General features: G+C 35.7%; 1 protein-coding gene across 1 annotated transcript in view; it reads right to left on the bottom strand.

Annotated features, from left to right (window-relative positions):
- The window catches only part of LOC104405148 (mirror-image polydactyly gene 1 protein-like), a gene marked incomplete at its 3' end in the record, with an annotated part of 39,488 nt that extends 21,143 nt beyond the window's left edge, over nucleotides 1–18,345 (bottom strand). Inside the window, exons 1-3 of the mRNA XM_010013760.1 lie at nucleotides 18,335–18,345; nucleotides 16,604–16,683; nucleotides 389–575 (exon numbers count right to left, since the gene is read on the bottom strand). Of these exons, the coding sequence (XP_010012062.1) occupies nucleotides 389–575; nucleotides 16,604–16,683; nucleotides 18,335–18,345 (278 nt within the window). The remainder of the gene's footprint in view (nucleotides 1–388; nucleotides 576–16,603; nucleotides 16,684–18,334) is intronic.
- Nucleotides 18,346–21,969: the final 3,624 nt, after the last annotated feature.

Raw genomic sequence — 21,969 nt, 5'->3', positions numbered from 1 at the left:
TTCCTGCTTCCTACTCCCTCATTATACATAGGCTACACTGTGCTTATTGTGTAAAGCCACATATACTACTAGACTTTTAGATAATATTTTCTATTTTTTTCGATATCCATTTTCAAAATTCTCCAGAGAGATCACAATCATTGAAATGCCCACAGTGCGTCACATAAGCCATTGCCATGACCGTATTTTTAATCAGTGATAAAGAATACAGTGGTGAAATGCTGCATTCCACAAGCGAAGAAGGGCAGATAAGGTGAGTCCAAGTAAAAAGCTGACTTACTGATTCTTAGCTGAGAAATAAGCTTCCCTATTTTTATCTAAAAACCTGTATGTATACTATCTATAATTTGAATCTAGGAAAACTTTATTTAATTATATTTGTTTTTACCTTGATTCTTCAGGACTGGGATTACAGTCATTTGGGGTGCCTCCTCTTTGACTTGTTACTGGCAAATCTGAAATTTTCAGTGCTTCACCTTCTGCCTGGATTAAAAATTCTGATTTTTTTTGAGAATTCTGATGAAACTGGAACTCGGCACAAAAGTCGTCTTCTTTCTGTTCCAGGATGTGTGTTTCTAATTGGAAATAGATGCAAAAAATTGGTTTTTTTGGTTATTTTATTTGGACATAGAAGCACAAACTTGAGATTTCTCATTTGAAAATGGCAAAAAGAAGAATATTCTCTAGTTTCAGATTCACAGCTTCCTCATTACACTAAGTAACAAGAGCTGTGTCGCCTAGAGCTGTAGAGATGGATGTAGGAGTTATGACCTATTTACTAGATATTTCTCATGGAAACATGAAAAATTCATCACCATTTCCTAACTCCTCTTCCTCTTAAATGACTGCTTAAAATAATGCTGACCCTAGGAAATTATATACCTATCTTTTGTAAAAATAATCTCTATCCTAATAAAACATGATGAATTTCTGCTGAGACAGGGAAATTTGCAGGTTGTGAACTAGATTCTTATTTATATTGAGGTCTTTTTCAAATCCATTTTGGCAACAAAAGGAATATCACCAAGCTGTAATTAGCAACAACAAATTTAAGGCCTCAGTATTCACTCCTGCAGAGTGTAAGGTAAAGGCTCATTCAACTAAAGAACTCAAAGAATGCAAAGCACAAAATGTGCCAAAGGGAAAATTATGTGATTAAAGCGTTGAGTGTGATAGTTCTCTTAAGTTTGGCTACTAGATAATTTTAGGACATATTTCTGAAATCAAGGTATTTAAATGAAAGAAATATCTACATACCATGAATGTTCTTTCATAAAGTAAGAACAAGTAAGTGTTAATTATAGAACTATATTAAAAAATAAGGAGAAAGAGGCCTAAAAAAGCTGCAAATGAGAAAAAGTGTATATATTCTTCATTCTTTCATTAGTAGAGAGCAAACACTGGAGCTTTTGCTCATTTAATAAAGTTAGTATTTCCAAACATTTTGCTTAAATTATGTGGTATACATCCTCTGATCCAACTTAATACTTCCTCCTCAAAAATAATAAGAAACTGACTACACAGTTGCAATCATCTACAAATAGCCTGAAAATACACATCAATCAGTCAGTATCAAGGTATCATGCTACATGTACGACACAAAAGCACAGATGCCAAGTCAAAAATATTGAAGACTGTCTCTAGAATTTATTACAACAGATTACTCTTTCCTTGAAAAAGAAAAGACACAGCCAATGGCACAGGAAACATCCTGAGGGCACAGACAGATGGCTTGTGGACTGACTGGAGTCAGTTGAAGAAGTTCCCATACAAAGCAATGTACTATGACCCTGAGGAAAAAGCTGTTATACCTGCTGCTCATCCATATTCTCCTTATCTACTTCACATAAATCCACTTGAATCCAATCTCACCATTCCTTTAAAGTATAACCACTGATTTTTCTGAAAGAGGAACAACAGTGTACTAGAATTTTTGTGTCTGAGCAGTATTAAACATGTGGGAAACATAACTTGATAAAACATTCCTTAACAAGTATAACCTAACACTACTTTCACTACCGTGATTGAAATGTGTTCCTCAGATTATTTCACAGTTAATTCAGAAACTGAACAGCCCACAGCAACCTGGATTCTTTGAATAAATGTCTATTGTTCACTGGCTTAAAATCCTGTAGATTTTTGAAAAGAACCTTCCCTTTACGTGCTACTACATTTTAAAACTGGATTCAACCTCTTGCTCCTCCTTACAGTGAATAACGAGAATCTCTAAAGTAACAGGCATTAAAAAATTCACTATGTATACTAAAGTATAAGTGGAACCTGCCCCAACTTGGGGGTGGTAACACAAAAGGGCAACATTCGGAATTCCCTCCAGTTAGTACTATCTGAAAACAAACCTAGTCAGAATTTCATTAGTTGCAAAGCTTTTTGTAGGGAGGCATACACTTGGTTGAGATGCATTTCCCATTTGAGTTATAAGAACTGCCTATCACACCTCATCTTGACCACTTCTTCCACTTCAGCTGCAGTGATCTGTATACGCTTAGTTTCAGATTACGCTCTCATGCACTGAAGGGGAAGTGCAATGCTTCACTTGCCATAACAACTTTTCCTTCCCTTCTTCTTTAGGGCATCAACACTTTCTGTGAGCCATTTGAAGTACCTCAGGTAAACTGTGTTGCATTCTGTGGAAGAATTCAAGCACAACGTATCTGCTGCAGTAACCAGTGACATGAACCTTTGTTCCTTGTTTAGCATTACCATACTCTCCTTTGGCCCACACTATATGAAAGTTGAAGGAAAAGCCTTCTCACTCCAGAATCCTAAGAAAATTAGATGACACTAGCTACCACAGTTACATTGGGACAAATCAAAAAAGGGATTCTATTATTTTAGCATACAAGTAATCAAGTAAGTTTTCTCTTTTCCACAGTTACTGTTTTGTGAATTTGCCACTTGTCATGCCAGAACTTAAAAAAAGAGTTCTCACAGTCATTGCAGTTGGAAGGGACCACTGGAGATCCTCTAGTCCAGCCCTGCATCTCAATCAGGGTCACTTAGAGCAGGCTGCCCAGGACTATGCCCAGATGGCTTTTGAAACAGAGGAAGACTAGGCCAGTGTTTGACAGCCCTCGTAGCAAAAAACTGTTCCATGCATTTTAATTTGTACTTAATGACTCTGCTCCTGTTAATGGGTATTACCAAAAAGAGTCTGACTTCATACCATTCCGTCAGGTATTCATACTCATAAGATGCACTCCTCTGAGTCTTCCCTTCTCAAGGCTGAGTCTCAGCCCCTCCTCATGCATAAGATGCTCCAGTCCCCTTTGTGACTCTTTGCTGGACTTGCTCCAGTAAGACCATCTCTTTTTTGTACTAGGGAGCTCAGAACTGGACTTAGCACTTTAGATGTGACCTCATCAGTGCTGAGAACAGAGGATGGATCACGTCTCTTGATCTGCTAGCAATTATCTTCCTAATGCAGCCCAGGATGCTATTGGTCATCCTTGCAATGAGGGCACATTGGTTTATGCTCAACTTGCTGTCCACCAGGATCCCAATCCTTTCCTGCAAAGCTAACCAGTTGGTACCCAGCCTGCACCCTTACATGGGATTATTTCTGGCCAGATGCAGGGCCTCACATTTCCTCTTGCTAAACTTCAGGAGGTTCCTCTCTGCCCAATTCTGCAGTCTGTTGAAGACCCTCTGAATGGCAGCATAATCCTCTGGTATATCATCTACTCATCAGAGTTTTGTATCATCAGCAAACTTGCTGAGGTTATACTCTGCTCCATCATCCAGATCATTAATGAAGACACTGAATGACATTGAATCCATTTTTGACTCTGGGAGTACACCACTTGCCTCCTACTGGACTTTGTGCAACTGATAAACACCATCTGGGCCTGATGACATTCAGCCAGTTTTCAACCAACCTCGCAGTTCAGTTATTTAACCCATACTTTGCTTCTGCATTAGGATGTTACAGGATACAGAGTCAAAAGCCTTACCAAAGACAAGGAAAATAACACCCTGCTTTATTTTCTGCTTATGAGAATAGACCATTTTTGAATATCAACCATCTCTCTTGGATCTCTCTTCAGTACTGTATCCTATGGGATTCTTCCAAGCAGATCTCTGAGGAGGCCAAAGTCTTTTCTTCTGAAGTCCACAGCTGAGGTCCCGCTTTTTGTCCAGCTTCCTCCTCTCAGGATCCTGAACTCCACCACCACATGCTAAATGCAGCCAAGGCTCTCCCCCCAGCTTGACATCAACAACCAGTTCTTCCTTGTTTGTAAGCATCAGGTCCAGAAAAGCACCTTCCCTTGCTGGCATCTCAATCATTTGAGTAAGGAAATTGTCATCAGAGGCCTCCAGCAACCTCCTAGATCACTTGTGTCCTGCTGTTGTCCCTGCAGCAGATTATCAGCATTGTTTTAGTCCCCCAGGAGGACCATGGAACACAAGGTTTCTTCCAGTTGTCTGAAGAATGCCTCACCTGCTTCTCCCAGTCCTCCTCCATGCCCTTCCCTCTTACTGACAAAATCAAGTATAACATCATCTGAGTTCCCATGCACTTGATCATCACTCCAGAGCCATATATTCACAGAGAATACTTCCCAGGTCACCCCAACAGTATCATTGATGCCTATGTGGAAGAGCAGCCTCTCTGTAACATCCTGAACATGAGCTCCCAACAAGCAGCAAAGCTCTCTAGATGACAGGTTAAGTCAGCAGACAGATATCTATTTATTTATTTTTTTACCAGAATGAAATAAACATGTTTGCATGATGAGGAAAACATCTGCATTAGCAGCTGATCTAAATCCTTAGGCCATGTCAAGATATGGATTTTTATGTCGTCGGCTGTAAGCTACAGCAGATGGAAAAGAAATAATTTAGAATGGGACTAGACCTGTGTTGGCATTTATTAATGCTAACACTACTTCTTTAAGCAACTTACATTTGCAGCACACCTTTTCATCCAGATTCAATTCCCTCAAGCACATGGGTAAGACTAAGCAGCATCACAGCAAGCCTGTAAGCGGCATTCCCGGAAATGTTAGATGGAAGACAGAGGACCTGTTTTTTTCCCCTATTGGCTTTGTAAAAGAGAAGATGATAGCAGCCTCCTCCATTCAGAATTGGAAGCACTCTGCCAAGGGCATTAAGGTTAGAGGTTTTTACTTGTTTAATAAAGCTATAATGCATTTTTTTTTTGTCAACATGATAAATCTGTCAGTAGAATTATTTGGGGAAGACATTTTGAACACTGTCAGATCAATGGGCATTTTTATTTTTAAAACCACTTTATTGTCTATATAGCCCATTACCCCCACCCAAGTAATTTAGGCTTTAGTACATGGTAACTCGTCTTGCTGTTAAACTAAGTGGCAATATTAATCAACGTACTTTAATGCTTTTCCTCCTGCCTCCTGCAAATTGTATTGTACATTAATTACCAATGCTGCAGAGACACACTGGGGAGTAAGTAGCATTTGCAATAATCAGGCTGCACAAGGAACATCAGAGAAAGTGTAAAACACCCTTGCAAGCTTGGGAAAAAATACTGAAGTTTTCGTTAAGTGGTATCCCCACCACTGATTCTGGTTCTTGAATATACAAAACAACTTATTTTCCATATAAAATAGAACAAGTTCTGTAGCCCAGATTAATATTTCACTATAGGGAGAAGCTGAACAGCTGATCTGTATGTATTTATCTTGAATGAATAGCTTGTTCACATTGAGGGAAAGAAAAGCAAATGTTAGGAAGAAGGAATATAAAGACACTAGAATTAAAGCTGGGAATTGATTGTGAGGGACATAAGGGGAAGATAATGTTGCCATGGCTTGCAATTGTAAAGGCGGAACAGAATTCAATGTTGTTAATCTGGGAGTGGTTAAAAAGTCAAGTAAAAACATTGAATCTAACACATTTTGCATGCAGCCCTGTTTTTCATAGCTTCTTCTTAGAAGTGCAGCACCAAATAATCCTACGCAGACACCGATAATATAGAAAGAAAAGTTGAAGATGTAAGTGCATAGAAGATGCAAATTCATCTGGAAGGATATGGAGGCAGTAGCTTCCCTTGTTACACCACTCAGCATATTCAGCAGTCCCACCATCCAAGCAGAAGCTGGGTGGGCACCTCCATCCCCCTGTCTGCAGTCTTTCAGCACCCCACTAGTCAAATTTCACTGATAGCTCAGAGATTTGCAGGGGATCTCTGCAGAATAACAATACAGGAAAATAAACAAACAAACATAAATCCAATGGAACATGCATGCAGCACTGCAGAATACATGGTTGGCTACAGATCTGCTTGCAGATAAGTATGGGGACATTGGAAGTCGCTGGTGCTCCAATCAGCTTCAAGTGTAATAGTACTTACCACTTGCTACCTATAGCTTCCTAGTATTAGTTTTAAGCAGGTCTGTAGCACAGACAAAGCATGTTTTCATCTGTCTGCAAAAGACTACCTGAATCAACCCCTAAAGGGATGGCATTAAGAGGCAGAATAGAAAAAAGAGCAAAACCAGGAAGGAAGAGAATGAGCCACTCTGGGAGCATGAGCAAAGCTGACTGCAAACTCAGTAGTTTACTCTTCCTACATGACACTGTCAGATTAAAAACATTTGGAAAAATGTAGAACAAAACATTGTGCTACATTTGAGGAACTAACTGCAACCTCAATTACTAAAAGCCCCCAAAATTCAATTATTAACAAGCTCTAATTTACTGTTAATCATTCTCAGTCTAAACAAAAATACAGCTTCAATTTCTATGGGGTTTTTTTGTGTTTTACAATAACAAACCCTTTTAATTTCAAATACCAAGAGACAATATTCACTATCCAACAAAACTATGAAAACAAAGAGCCACCCTGCCCCTATATCAACTTCTTCCTACTAGAATAAAAGGGCACGCTTGCTACAGTTTAAAAACACTTTCTTTCGCCCCTACCTGCTAACCACATGTCTACCTCAACTTGCTTCAATACCTGTTGCGTGTAAGAGCATTACTTGAGAGCTTCACCTTTTTATTTTCATTAGACTAATTGCTAGTCTCTATTACTGAGTTTCAAATTATCTGTATTTTTTTTGTACATTAATACTGCAAACATTTCTGAAAATATAGTTTTGGGGCATGTGTGCACGATGAAGCATGCACACCGGAAAGTGTTCTAACAAGCTGTTAGGACGAGATGCTGCACTAATAAGCAATTTTAATAGCTTCACATGAAAAATGGATTATAGAAATTCTTTTAGGTTCATAAGATCTAATGCCACTGGATTTAAATTCTTAGAAATACTTAGTTTCTATTTATTATATATAGCTAACAAAACTTGAGCTTGATAGCCACTAATTTTTCTAGCTATGTAAATGAAATTAGAACTATAGCTGAATATTCCTTCATAAGCTGAAAATGATGAGTCATCCTTTTTGTCAAAGACAAACATTCATTCATATGGCTGTATAACTACTGGAACTTCTACCAAACAGGATGACTGTGACTCAGATTGCTCAACAGTTCACTCCTTGCTGAATGATTAAAAAGCAGAAATCCTGAAAATGAATGGGAAACCAAAATTAAAGGATTTCATGAGCATAAACACACTAAGAAAGAAAATGAGGCTGGTGGAAGAAATATGACCCTATTGCCTGGTGTAAGTGGAAAGAAAAGAGTTGGTTTAGGTTTTAGGCATTTTCAGAATGCCTGTTATTTCCATTTGAGTTGACGCAGATGCAACATACATGATTTACATCTTTATATCTTTATCTCAAGGGGTGCTCTTTTTTTTTTGTTGGCTTTTTCCTCACTATTTTATCTTTCTCACAATCTGCAAATAAGTTTCAGAGTTAATCCCAAGAAAAGAAGCTGTACTTAATTTTCAAGAAAAAAGTAATTCCTGTTTCCGGAAAACAATTACAAAAGCCCAGTACAAAAGTACAAGACCAAAATACATTTTCTCCAAAACAAACAAACAAGAAAAAGTGCAGCTTTACTCACCTTTGGACTCACTACAGATTTATTTACATTAGCAATTGTTTAGGCCCCTTCAGTGCAGCATAGTATACCGAGTGCCAGTAAACTGCAATTAATAGCAAAAGGTTGCCCCTTCATGACACACTTTTTCTAATGTTTAAAGAAAACTGGGCAAAGCTTAAGATGATTTTTCAGTAGGTTCTAAGATTTCACTGAATCACTTCTATAGTGCAGCAGAATGGCAGTCACAGCAACATGATAACAAGTGAAGACTGAGCCTAGAGTGGTTTTGCAATACAAAGCTAATTCCTTTTACTTCTCAGTGCTCTGCTGAGCCAAAATGCCACATATAACCAGCCAAACCCTTGGCAGTAATGAGGAGGAATTGTAGAGGCACTGTATCACTCAGTGCCCCTGTGACACATAACTGTGGGCTCTGCTGAGAGTGCCATGGGTCAACTCAGAAGAAGAAGGACTATCAACTTTTAACTAACTCATACTCAGAAAGGTCCTGGATTTTACACTGAGATCAAATATCTGCTCTTATTAAAGAAACAAATGACAGAGGTTCACTGAAATAATCCTTGAAAACATTTTCTGGAAATTTTCTCAGATATTTTACAAGGGATGCATAAGCACTATGACAGTCATTTTAAACCATCATGAAATAACTGGATCAAAGTCATTGAGCCACAGAAAAAGTAACACTGCAGAAGTCCATGGCACTGCATCATCCATGCTGTATCTTGGAGCTTGTGCTACGTTATTGGTGGCCCTACCTGCTCCTGTCTCAGAGGCCTTAAACTGTTCTCTGTCCTGCCCAGAGCGGCTTCAGCAATTCATTTTAATTGGACTTTAAGAAAAAAAAAAAAATTGCCATTTTTACTTATGAATGATAAAATAACACTGACACAATCAAAAAATTAAGAGAAATTTCAAGTAACTAAATTGTTATCCTTCCACATTCTTTGATGATAACTTTCATTCACAAGACAGACTACAGTATTTCTGTATTAGGAGACAGACATGCAGTTGTACACTATACACAAACTTCCTGCAATTTCAGTAGTGTTCAGAAGAAATGATACGGCTGTTTTTTATTTTTTACTTTTTTTCCCCATATTGACTATCATTCTAACATGGAGAACTTCAAAACAAGCAAAACTGTTGTAGAAGTCAGTCAGGTTAACAGAATACTACAATTCAAATGCTCGATCTCTGGCTACAGCTAAGCGTTTAAATTGTCCAAAGTCATGATCAAAGAGAACAGTGTATTCTTTTTGGAATTTTATTGAGAGAGTTCTCTGCAAATGAAATAAGAATAACATAAGCTACGTGGTGCGTTAATGTCTTAGTTTGCTCTACATCCCATGACACATACACAGAAACAGAAAAAAAAAAGGCTTGAAAAAATATATTGTCTGCTAAAAGACACATGAAACTCAGAAGTTTACTGTTTGATTTTTTTTTTTTTTTTCATTCCTTAAAGGAATCTAAAGAGAACAGTGAATTCATTCTGTGTTAGCATTTTAAGCAGGGGGATATCTGTATTACTTTGAATGCTTCTTTATTCACCTGTACTTGCATGGAATCCTGGCAACACCCTTCATAAAGAAATAAATTTAGAAGGAGATTAAGAACAGTTGGAGTTATTCTGGCAAAGGCAATTTTTTACAATACTCCAAGGATTCTGATTACTTTAGTAATGATGTTTCCCTTGCCTATTTCACTAAGTCTTTTGCCCTTATATTTTGCATCTAAGCAGCAATTGTGTACAAAATGGTGAATATTTAAAATAGTCTTTAAAATAAGTCTTTAAAATATGCAGACAATCATTATTTTGGAATTCACTGCAGTTAATCGTGATGCATTTATCAATGTGTAAATATCAGACATTTCCTCTGGCATTCCACTCTCCATTTGCAATTCATTAACATATTGTTATTTTAAAATATTAGTGTCTGAGAAGACACCAGATTTTTGTTGGATTGGTCTCACACTTGAAAAAACATTTTTATATTCCGAATGCATCAAAACAGCAGAATCTCTAGGCAGATACTAAGTGGGATTCACTGAAACACAATGTTCGTTCTAATGGATGGATGATTGTGTTTGGTCTTTTGAAACTTTGAAGTATAGGTAAGTCTTGATCACACAAATTAATAAATCCTAAAGCTGGAGTTAACAATAACCATTACACCCAAATTCTGCAGCTTAGCCCAGCCAATTTTTCAAAAGGTCAGGTTGTGAACTGGAGAAGATCAGGGAGGTCCACCGCATAGCTTTGTTGCCAGGCATCTCTCGTCTGGATTGTTGCAGGCATTTATTAGTATTCGTCAGCAGACTCAACAAAGCAAACAAGAAATTCAAGCACGAATAATAAAATGAAATGCTGCTATATAACCCTTTGTCATTCAGCAAATATGGGACTTTTTAGCTACATTGTTCCTAAACCTGGGTTACTACTTTAATTTTTCTCCACAGTGCTGACTGAATGAGTATGCATGTGTGTTAAATGCAGAGCTCCCTTAACAACTGCAGGACTGCCATTTAATCTGTTGGTAGATGGACCATTTCCTGTGGGAACTCTAGCTATGATTTCCAGATCCACCAAATAAATCTCAGATTAAGATTCCAAATGAAACCTGCCTTTGGCAGATAAAAAATGTCAAGATGGATATAAACAGTAAAATTATAAATTATCTAGGTGTTGCACGATGACTTGATGTGCGTTTTTTGTTTACACTTTCCCCGATATCACAACTATACAAGGCATTCATCAAATGTCACACTTTCATAATACTGGAGGCATCATTAAAACTGTTTGGCTAAGGACCTTGAAGTGTTTAAGCAGTAGCTCAAAAGTATATTTGTGCAAAGTAGAAGAATAAATTTACATATCAGCAGCAGCTCATAAGGGATGGGTAAATATTCTGTTTATCTCTCATTGTAATTCAGGTTAGTTTAAATACAGGGTTTCAGGATATCATTACAGCCTATATGGAGTCATTACATAATTTCCAAACACAGTGCCTGCTAGAGTTTTCCTAAGCATGCTGTGTTTATGTTTTCTAAACCAGCTAAAAACAAAGTAAACCCTCCCACCCCATTTTTCTTTTGTTATTGTCATACCAGACAATTGCTTTCACATATAACCTCTTCCATTATCTAAATCTTAATGATCCAGAACTCCCTTTTATCTAGGCAGGGTCATGTTCCCTGATGCCCATTAATTATAGCGAAAATTCTCTTATCCAAATGTACTCAACCTCCCCTACCGCAAACAAACAACTAAGGCTTTGCTGAATTAGAGTTCTAAACAAAATCTCAGAAAAATACAGCTTTAGAAGTGAAATATTGTAATTTTAAGTGTCCAACATAAAAGAAAGGTCATTGCATAAAGTGCCACTATGGCACCTTGGTCACACTACTAAACAGGCAAGTGAACTTTCAGATAAGAGACTCCAATGCACTCCCTGGAAAATCTTTAAGAAAAGAATTTTGTTACGTCTTTGCTCTGAACTTAAGCTTCATTCTATTTATTATTAAAATAGAAGCAATGAAGATTTCTAAAGAAGAAAATAACTAAATTCCTCTTGCAGTTGTGCTAGGTCTTCTGAAGCACTACATTAAAATTAGTGTGGTAATAAGTGTTGCTCTCCTTGAAGCACGTTTCAAGACATTCTGAAGTTAGCAGCACTCATACTTTATAAACACTTAAGCAATTCAATGTGTAATACTTCAAGGTGTACATTCCCCCCATTGTTAGCGCTTGCAGTACTCAGTGCAGATAAGGCACTAAGCATTTTCAGTATACCATGAAGGGTCTAACAAAAATCATACTCACAACACTGCAATGTCAGGCAGATACTGGATACCTAATTGTGCTTCTGATGAGGATGCCTGTGGCGCAGCCAGAATTGCACTGTATTTAGCCAGTCAAAAGGTACAAGGAAAGAAACAGGATGGAGAAAGGAAAGAGAGCCATTCTTCTTATGTTTGACTCATGCAAGACCATCCTCTCAACCTCTCTTCTGTCTCCTGTACTGTGCAGAGAAACCTACAACTACCCTTGCCACTTTGCAAGGGGATCTCTGACACCTAATACACTGTTTGAGGCTGAAAGCACAGTGCACATGGGAGACACTAATCAATTGAGCCACATGCATGGAAAGGACCCTGCCTCTCTGCATGTCCTAAGATTCTTCTGCACACACATCCATGCAACATCCAGGTCTTCTTTCTTTTCCAGGTAAACAACATTCCTTATTGCTAAAAATGGAAAGAAAGAACAGCCTTACAGTATCTCTTGTTGAGGCACGTAAAAGAAGAAAGAGACTTCAATATGACAAGTATGATTTATTTTGCCTATAGCCTTGGAAGAAGGGCTTCAGATTTAGAGTGTTTACATCTGTAACTGGTGTATTCTGGAGAAAGGGGAAGCAGAATCTTTACAATCATTTGCTTTTTGACCCAGCTAAAGCATCAGATGAAAAATCTTTACACCACTGCATTACTCTCAAAGCTTCCTTTACCTTTTCATCTTTCTGTGCATATGTTAGTGTGTGTGTGTGTGTGTGTTAAAGTCACACAATAGTAATTCCATACAAAAAGCCCTTGTAATTACTATTATAAAACCAAACCCACAAAATAGTACATTAAAATCACCACAGAACTACAAAAACTTACTTACTTCTAGTAAGAGAGTCTAAAAAATACATGGTGAAGAACAGGAATTTCATTTCTAGGAAGTCAGCAAGAAAAGATGAATCATTTTACTTAACCCTATGAGTATGTCTCATTGCCTATACATTGACTCAATTACCATGAAAGCAAAATGGATGGTTGATAATTAATGGAATTTATAAATGGGAGTAAGTAAATGCAAAAATATTTCTAGAGGGGTTTTAGCTCCTGAACATTATTCACTATGCAACAGAAGAACTAAAATATTTGTGTAAGCAATACGCTGGCATACACATGTCATGACCATGAGAATACAAGGAAAGCTATGGCCAGATTCTTAACAGTAAGCACCATGAATTCATGCAAGACTGATGCATGCAGAAACACACAGTGCAGTTAAGACAACTGTCTACACATAAGCTTATCACATGCACAAGTGTCTGAGCAGCTATATATATAACTTGCTCATTAGGTTTGCATATCTCATTTCCTTTTCTATTTTTCCTCATGGGAGCAAAACTATAAAGCAACAGCTCGCCACCAGATAAAACACTTACTTTTCAGACTTCCCTGCACAGGCTAATTCTGCAGTTCTGTTTCAATCTACACCATCACATCTCTTTAAAGCTAGAGTCTCCTCTGAATGACAGTTTCCAGACATGCAGTTCGAAAGTATTTTTACAAGGTACACAAACATTCTTTCAAAGGCAAGTAACAGTGACAGTGTCTATACTGGTCATAACTAAGAGCTGACATCAAATTCTTACAGGTAAGACTGGTTCATTGACTTACATTTTAATGCATGCTTTAATGGTTTAGAAGTATTTCTTTATTTCTATAAAAAAAAAGTAATAACCACCTTTTAAGGAACAAATCACTTTGCTATTGAAAATAATCTATTATCTTGTTTTAGGACAATCCAAATAATTATACAATGCTTTTCATTTTGGAATCAGTAAAATTATAATTTTATTGTCAAAACAGACCAAACAGTATTTGATATTCTAAGACTTCACCTAATTTCTGCTATGTTCTTAAATATCACAGATGCTAAGAAAAATGACACAAGCAAAAACATTACAATAATTAAAGACTATATAATACAGAAGTTCAGCTGTACCCATTCAAACACAGTACATGATATGAGTCAAATGATACACAAATTGAACTCCAGTATTTGCAACACTCACCACTTTCCTATCCTGCCAACTCTTTCGGAAAATTGACATATTGAGACCTGAATGTACATACAGGTATGAAAGGCACCCAGTTTCAGATTCCCTCTTGTGTTTTCAGAGTATTAATGTCCGTGCATTTTTCATCATGCATGTAAACCCTGCTTAATTATCAACTCCACCCAGGTGCAATGTTCTTCCCTCACACCACCACTGCAATGCAAAGATATGCACCTATTTGCCAGTACAAGTTTATTTTTATAAGGGACTATCTTCCTAAACTTTCTAGCTTGGATCCTGTATGTTTTCGATTTGGAAATTACAGAGTCTTCACTGGCCCGCTGCCCATGCTTCCGATACCTTCTCTCAAGTATTCTTAGAAAGAAATTTAAAAAGTCTCTATCCTCCTATTAAAAACTAGGCGCCATGGAGATAAACAGTACATTTAGATACAAACTCAAAATAACAAGCAAATAGACTGTTCTTTAACTCTTACCAATATACCAGATCAGAGACAAATGTCTTCTATCCACACAGGCATATTACATTCCAAACACAAAAAGTTAAGAAGAAAATTTCAAGTATCAAACACTTCAGATACACTTTTTTTAAACACTACCCTTTCATAACAACTTTTAACAGGTTACATATTATCCCATAATAAACATAAATCTTCCACTTCTCTGTACCTAACATTTTTTGCCTTTTTTTTTTAATTCTTATTGCGCCTTTTTTTTTTTTAATTCTTATTGCTTGACTGAATTTTCATCTAGTCAGCTGAATTTAGTCTCAGATGTGCTTTACCATCCTTATTTTTTGACAAATAATTTAATCTCCAACATTTCAGTATGTTATAAAAAAGTAATTCAGTAACTCGTTATAGGGTTATTCTAAAAACAGCTTTTAAACTTCCAAGTGAGGAACAACTAGATAGAGTACAGTACCAGCTGCAAAAAGGGAAGATAACACAGATGACAAAGTGGAACACAAAGTGGTACGCTCTTCAATATAGATATTTAAACAGAAGATTAAAAGTTGCTCTGATTTAGTTCAATGTAGTTCAATGAGAATATGCACCAGAATGTCTACCAAGGGTACATTTGAACATTATGTTGCTGTAATTTATCTATTATCTTTATGATAAGAAAATATAATTAATACCTAAATAAAATTCTAAGGAAAAAAAAAAAAGTCTCATCCAAACCACTATGATGACATGAGATTTATCCATAATCCCTTTTTCTTAACTTCCCTAGAACAAAAGCATAAAGAATTTTGTGACCCATCAATAACTGATCTGAAAAAAAAAAAAGTGTATTAATCTTCATTTTGCCTATATAACAACTATTATTGGATAAACAAATGTGTATTAGCTTGGAAGAAATAGCTTTCTAACCAGCACAGAATATTAACCTCATGCATCAGAAAAATAATACACACAGTATTTATCCCCCTTTTTTTTTTAAATATTTGCGAGCAGCAGCAGAATGCCATTACTTGAGATTAGCCAGAAAATATTTCACAGAGAATCAGCTTATGGTATTCACTATCCTACTTTGGAAAAGTTAACCTTTTGAACCATTCTGAGGGTATGCTGACCCCTAAAGGTCTAAAAATACTGAATATGATTAAGCCATTACACATTTTAAAAGCATGAATTGAGAGAGTACAATTCTCTATTAAGTTACTCCACCGTGACTATTTTTACTTTCAGAGCATATGACTCAAAAACATTTTTAACTTCACTGAGTTATAGCTCAAATTCCAGGAAAAGGGGTCTACAAGTACTTCATTATACACAGTAATATAGATAGAAATTCCTTTACGTATGTAGGAAATGCATCATCTCCAGTTTTCCTTTCTGCTAAAGAACAGTCTTCATGAGAAACTTAGCATTTATTATGTTTTAAGAAAGAATACATAGTATAAAATCCAAAACAAGGAAATGTACACGATGCTATCTGGCTCTGATATAGGAGGCATATTTGACATTGACACACCTCTTCCTTTTCTTTTTTTGTTTGTTTTGAAACCTACAAATAACCACTTACTGAAAAAAAAAACCCCACTGCTGAAGGTCTTCCTGGTGTCTTTCTCCTTCTTCAAACTATGTATTATTATCTATCCACAAGCCACTTTGTCTTCCCTTCTGTAAGATCAGTCAGTCACATAATGTGTTCTCAAACTCAGTGCTTTTGGTTTTTTTTAAGTTTCTGCCATGAAACAGAGAAGAATGTATCTGAGAGAAAAATTTTGGTCATCAAAATACAAAATAGACCCTTCCATCCTGACGGAGATGAAAACTCCATGAACCACGGAAGTTCCAAGTTAACCAAGGCCCCCTTTACCAACAAGCCTACCTTACTGCCTATATTCAGCTGAAGTAATAATGAGAAACTCATTAATATTAGTAGATGGCTTAATCATATTCTAGCAAGGCGTAAATAGCAAGAAAGTTACTTTACTACAGGCTTTAGATTTATTGTTAACCCATTATGGAAAAAAAGATTGGGAAGTGCAATGTATAGACTAAGAATTTAAGTTAATTTAAATAAGATATCTCAAAGTTAAAGAAAAATAAATTTCAATAACCTAGAAAATAAAAATAAAGCTGATGATTTACATTCCTGTGGCTGCTCTCCTGTTACCCCACATACTTAAGAGGCAGCGTATGGTTGGTTTTTTCCTTTTCTTCCAAAGTCAGTCATATATCGGCAAGAACAAATACATTCCTGTCACTGCCTAGCACTGGTACAACACCTGAGGTTATTAATATCTTAAAAGTCCTTACCGTTTGACCAGTTCTCCATTTGTTCTTCTGAACTTGTTTGATCTGGCACTGAGTCCAGTTTTTGCTTGAAGATTTCAGAGCTAAAATACAGCAAACTCTAGATAAATAAACTTGAAACAATATAACACACCTATACTTTGACTTCGTTTGACAGAAAATTTGCAAGACTAATGATTTAAAAATATATATAGCAGGACAATAAACTCTGTGTACTTTAATAGTAAGTGCTAAATCTTATTTCTCAGAAAAATTTTTTTTGACCACATACCTATATAATTTTTATAATGGCTTGGTTTAGCTTTCTGTTGCATGTAACATTTTCATTGAAAAATTTGTTAGTTTGTCTTCTTGTTCTAGAGTCTGGTCTTGGAAGCGCATGCTACTGAGCACAGCCCAAATCACACTGAGTGGTCCCGCCAGAGGCAACAAGACTGCTTGCTTTGGTAATTATTACAGATGGTTGTATGCACTTTATGACATTCTTTCTCCTGCTTTAATTTCCTGGATAAAATACAGGTAAAGCAGTCCATGACCACTTCAACTCCGAATTTGCAAGGTTTTCTAAACACTAAATAATCAATCCTAATATTTGCATACATATTGCTTCAGACCATACAGTTAATCACACAGTTGCAGTATTTCATATAATCAAAGATCTTCAAGAAACAACCCTCAATACTCAAAAATAAGATGTACCCTGAAATGTTATGCTTATCAGGTAACATTTTGAGTTTAAAACATATGGTCTTTTATACATTAAAAATTGAACTATGTTCTATGTCTCAAGGAAATCTAAATTAATCTGTAATCTTACTAATATAGTAAGCTTACCACAAATTTTGTTACTTACTCAAGCACCTGTTTTAAAATGTATTGTATGAAGGACAATTTTTCATCTTTAACTACATAGTTATGCTTATTTTGTATGTTTTCCCTGCTATATTTTTTCTACATTTACTAAAAAGATACAATATGTGCCTTGAAGAGGCAGTGGCTGGATCACAAAAATACCTAGAGTTGTGCTGAAAAATGTAAGGGTTAAAAATAAAGTACACATTTTAAAATTCAAGCATATTATACGAAGACATATGTTCTAACGAATGATACAGTAGAAGAAATTCTTTTCCTACACAACACCAAAAAGGCAGATGTTTTCATTTTTATCTTTGTGATTATTAAAAAAAAAAAAGTATAATTGTGCAAGCACTTAAGATTCAACACTAAAATATTAAGCATTCAAGAAATACATATTTAGCTTATATGGGTTGTTAACTATAAATGTGCATGATAAAAAACAAATGTGTATGATTTGATGTCCTTAGGTCTTAATAAAAAAAAAAAACCAAACTTCACCTCATATCGCAGAACTCTGAGTTCCTTACAAGAATCCCTCAAATGAAGCTGTACGTTTCTTTTTCAATTCTGTGTAACTGTGTTGATTTGGAGTTGGCAATCTTTTCCTAAGTTCCTCATTTACTTTTGGATTAGCTGAAAATATAGAAGGTTATTAATATCAAGAAATAGGTTTCTGTCAATGATTCCCTACATATTGCACAAAAAGGTTCATAATAATTGAAGTATTTTAATAAGATATTCATATAGCAAGACATGAAGAAAATATGGTATTTAATAACCTCTGGAGTATTTTAAAACATGTCTTAGGGCCTTAATGTGCCTAGTAATATACTATTTAAAACCATAATTTTATCCCTCCACAATATACAGTCATACTTCCTCGCCATTTACCCAGCTAATGAATGCCAGCAATTAGTAAAATGTAATCCCATTGCACAATCATTTTAATGCTTTTAGCACTCAGAAAAGTAAACACCAAATTAATACTGCTCAAGCCATATCAGATCCTAGTTGGAAGCAAGCAATTATAGTTCAGCTCCTCAGGTGTAATTAAATGATTGGAATGATTTAGTTCCATAAATGCAAGTTAATTCATAAGCAAGCAACAAATATACTGGGAGTAATTACAAGAAACATTGACAGTCTAAGCAGGGCATGTACCTGATGTAGGAAAATGGTGCCCTCTCCTGGCAATAATAAACTATGGCACAGGAATGGTTGGAGACAGAAGTCGAGGCTTGTTTTACAGACTTTGTCTTCATAGGTGGAATATGTTCTGCTAATTAACGGGATTTTCTGGTTTACATGTATAGAAAATAAAAACATTGTTGATATCAGATTAAAACAACCTATTGATCAAAGTCAAACCGGGAAACCTTTTGGGTCTCCCTAGGGTTTGCAGTAATATTTCCCTATTAAAAAAAAATAAAAATGTTAGTAAACAGAATAACAAAATATTCCATATACTAAGTATGTAAATCGTATTTTCTGAACACACACGCTGCAATAGGTATCCCATTTATGCACAACACTTAGATATCATTCAACACGTAACTTTACAGTAGGTACTTCAAATGTAAGATATTTTTAGAACCAAAATTTACTGAACCATAATTATTCAGACAGACTTAAACTTTACCACATCAACAACAATCAGAATCTGTCCATGAAGGTTTTTCCAGGAGGAATCATCCAAAAATTAAATATAATTATTTTAAAGCTTTACCTTAATTTGAAAACTATGTCAGTAATCAATCTATCTAGTAATGAAAAGAAATTAAAGCTAGAGATTAAAATAAAATATACTGGTAGACTGAGACAAAACTGAAAATAAGAAAATGAAACTGTAACCCAAAACCTGGAGTTCATTTTAAATCTAGAGCTAATTTCCTTATTCACTATTTATTCAACATGTGTTAGTGTTAAGACTACCACTTGAACAACACACAAAGCTAAAAAAATAAATAAATTTGTCCCTCTGTTGAAAATGCAATAGTCGCATAAAATTCACACTAAATATTTAAGTACAAACCCACCTACAAATATGAATATAAATTATCCAGTATGTTGCTACTAATGAAAGAAACCAGATGTACCCATTTAACCCTCTACAGAAATAACAAATACTTCCCAACTGCTGCATATAGAAGCATTGGAGAAAAATTACATGCTGTGGTCAGTATATGACTATTTTCCACACAGATAAACTGCCTGTAGAAAGCTTGATTCAAAAGCACCTGATCACTGTAAAAACCTGAAAATGTTCTTTACCAATAGCTCTTTGGAATCAAAATATTTCTTTGTTCCAGATCTTTGTGTATTTCAAAACAAACCCAAGCTGTACACAAATACCTTCACTGTTTCTTTACCTACTGTGGAAATGAAATAAATTATTTTAAGAAGTCATATTCTTAAAAGTTTAAAATGTACAGCACATTTGCTTTGCCCTTTCATGTCACAGTCCTATTTTTCTATTCAAATCTTGTACACTGCAAGTTAATTGCTTTTGGAAACTACTTATTATTCATGTAAAAATTAATGTGCCAGTGTGTTTAAATCCTTTTAAATGACCATTCATGCATCTTTCTTAAGTACCAAAGAAATCTGTCAAAGATATCAATGCAAGATGGTCTTAGAGAAAGTTCCAATAAAGACTTTTTCTGCTAACATAAGATTTTCATTTTCGTCAACTTTACTTCAATTCCATTAATTTTTTAAGCTGCTTTTAATAAATTCACAAGTAAAAAATTTTAGGCTCCATAGCCTGTCATTTGTGTTCCAGCTGACTTTATGAATATTAATAACAGTGTTATCCTGATTAAATAGGCTTCATATAAAATCCCTGTGAATCCTATAGCTCAGACATCTCATTTTTCCAACTCTTTATGAATTTGGATTCGGACATTAAACTGGAAAAAAACTTAAAAAACAGATTCAATGGTACATTCGTGTACCCTTAAGCAAAAAATTAGATGTTCTAATGATTCAAATAATTAAAATAGCTAGGTCCACATATTGAGATTTCAGGCTTTCTGTAAATAAGCAATGTATTTTAATGAAAACGTCAACACTTCACAGAACAAAGGATTAAGAATCAATTACGAAATAATAATAATGTCTGTCCTTATCTCTACCTTAAACAACAGATGATATGATCTTAACTCTTCATATATAGAGTGCTGATTTGCAGAAGTATTTCCCAAAGAGAAAGCAATTAGTGGATGCTTAATTACATAGACATACACACAAAATACATGAACATTCTAGTGTAGCATGGGTGCCCACTGAAAAACAGCATTAACTTTTAATTGGTTTATACTTCAGCAAAAACAACCTTTTTCTAAAGAATGTCAAATTGAAGTACACAAGAAATTTTAACATTATCCTATGAGATTCATGCAGTCACAGTTTGAAACTGTTAACTTCGTTCCATGCTTACATGTTTGAATTATTTACATCTATGACAGATAAATATTGAAAACTAAGCTCACTGCACTGCCTTCACTTTTTCATATAGCGCTAACTAAAATTACTACTTCCTCACTCATTCAGGGATATATTCTACAAAGATGGCCATCAAAGTATTTTGCCTTCCAGTACCTTGAAATATGAATGGATTTGAGGAGAAAAAAATCTAAACAAAAAAACGGCTTATTGAAAAGAATTGCATTCCAGTACCAGTTCTATTTACTTATCAACACAAACACTTAATAGAATTAAATAAGAACAAGAGGTATACAAAAATAACATACATCTGCAAGGTAGGAAGCATACAGTGCATTACTTGGGCAGTTTTGAACTGCTTTTATTACAGCTGTCATGGTATTTCCATTTTCAGAGGAAAAATCCTCCAGAGTGTCTGCAGAATATATATTATACAAGGGAATGCCCCACCATAACACCAGCTTTCAACTGTCTGTTGATGTTCAGAATCCAAAAGGCTGTTGAGACCCTTCCACACAAAGCCCCCTGTTTGTTGGTCTTGCCTTGACAGGTTTTGAAGACAACTGCTCAATCATGGCCTTAGCCACTGCAACAAGAAGCAAATGCTTGCTCGCATCAACCAAACTCACCTCTTCTTCACAAAAAGCCCTCAGGTCTTGGGAGACCTTTTCCACAAGGACGTCTACCCCGCCTGCCCTGCTTCTGTTGGAACAAGAAACTGGTTCCCACCACCAAGTCAGTCTTTGTCCCTTTTAATGGTGCAGCTGACAGTCACCATTGACAGTGCAGGGATGAAGCTAGGTAAAGGAGGGAACACCATATGCTTTATGGATAGGGAAATAACAAATTTTAGTATTATTTTCATAAGATTAACTAGATTACCAGGATCTCCTAAAATACCCTGAAAAGTTTTTCCTCAGGGCAACCTAAACTAAAAAACTTAATTTAGGAGGGTACAATACTTAGAAACCACTTATCTTCTAGAAGCATTTCCCTAGGGAACAAACAGACAATTGTCTTAGCTCAGGTGGATGCCAAGTTTTGATGCAACGATACACTCGTCCACT

This window comes from Nestor notabilis, unplaced genomic scaffold, assembly GCF_000696875.1.
Source record: "Nestor notabilis isolate BGI_N333 unplaced genomic scaffold, ASM69687v1 scaffold8704, whole genome shotgun sequence".
Lineage (NCBI taxonomy): Eukaryota > Metazoa > Chordata > Aves > Psittaciformes > Psittacidae > Nestor > Nestor notabilis.
Note: the sequence above shows the minus strand (reverse complement) of the source record. Positions and strands in the feature narration are given on the sequence as shown.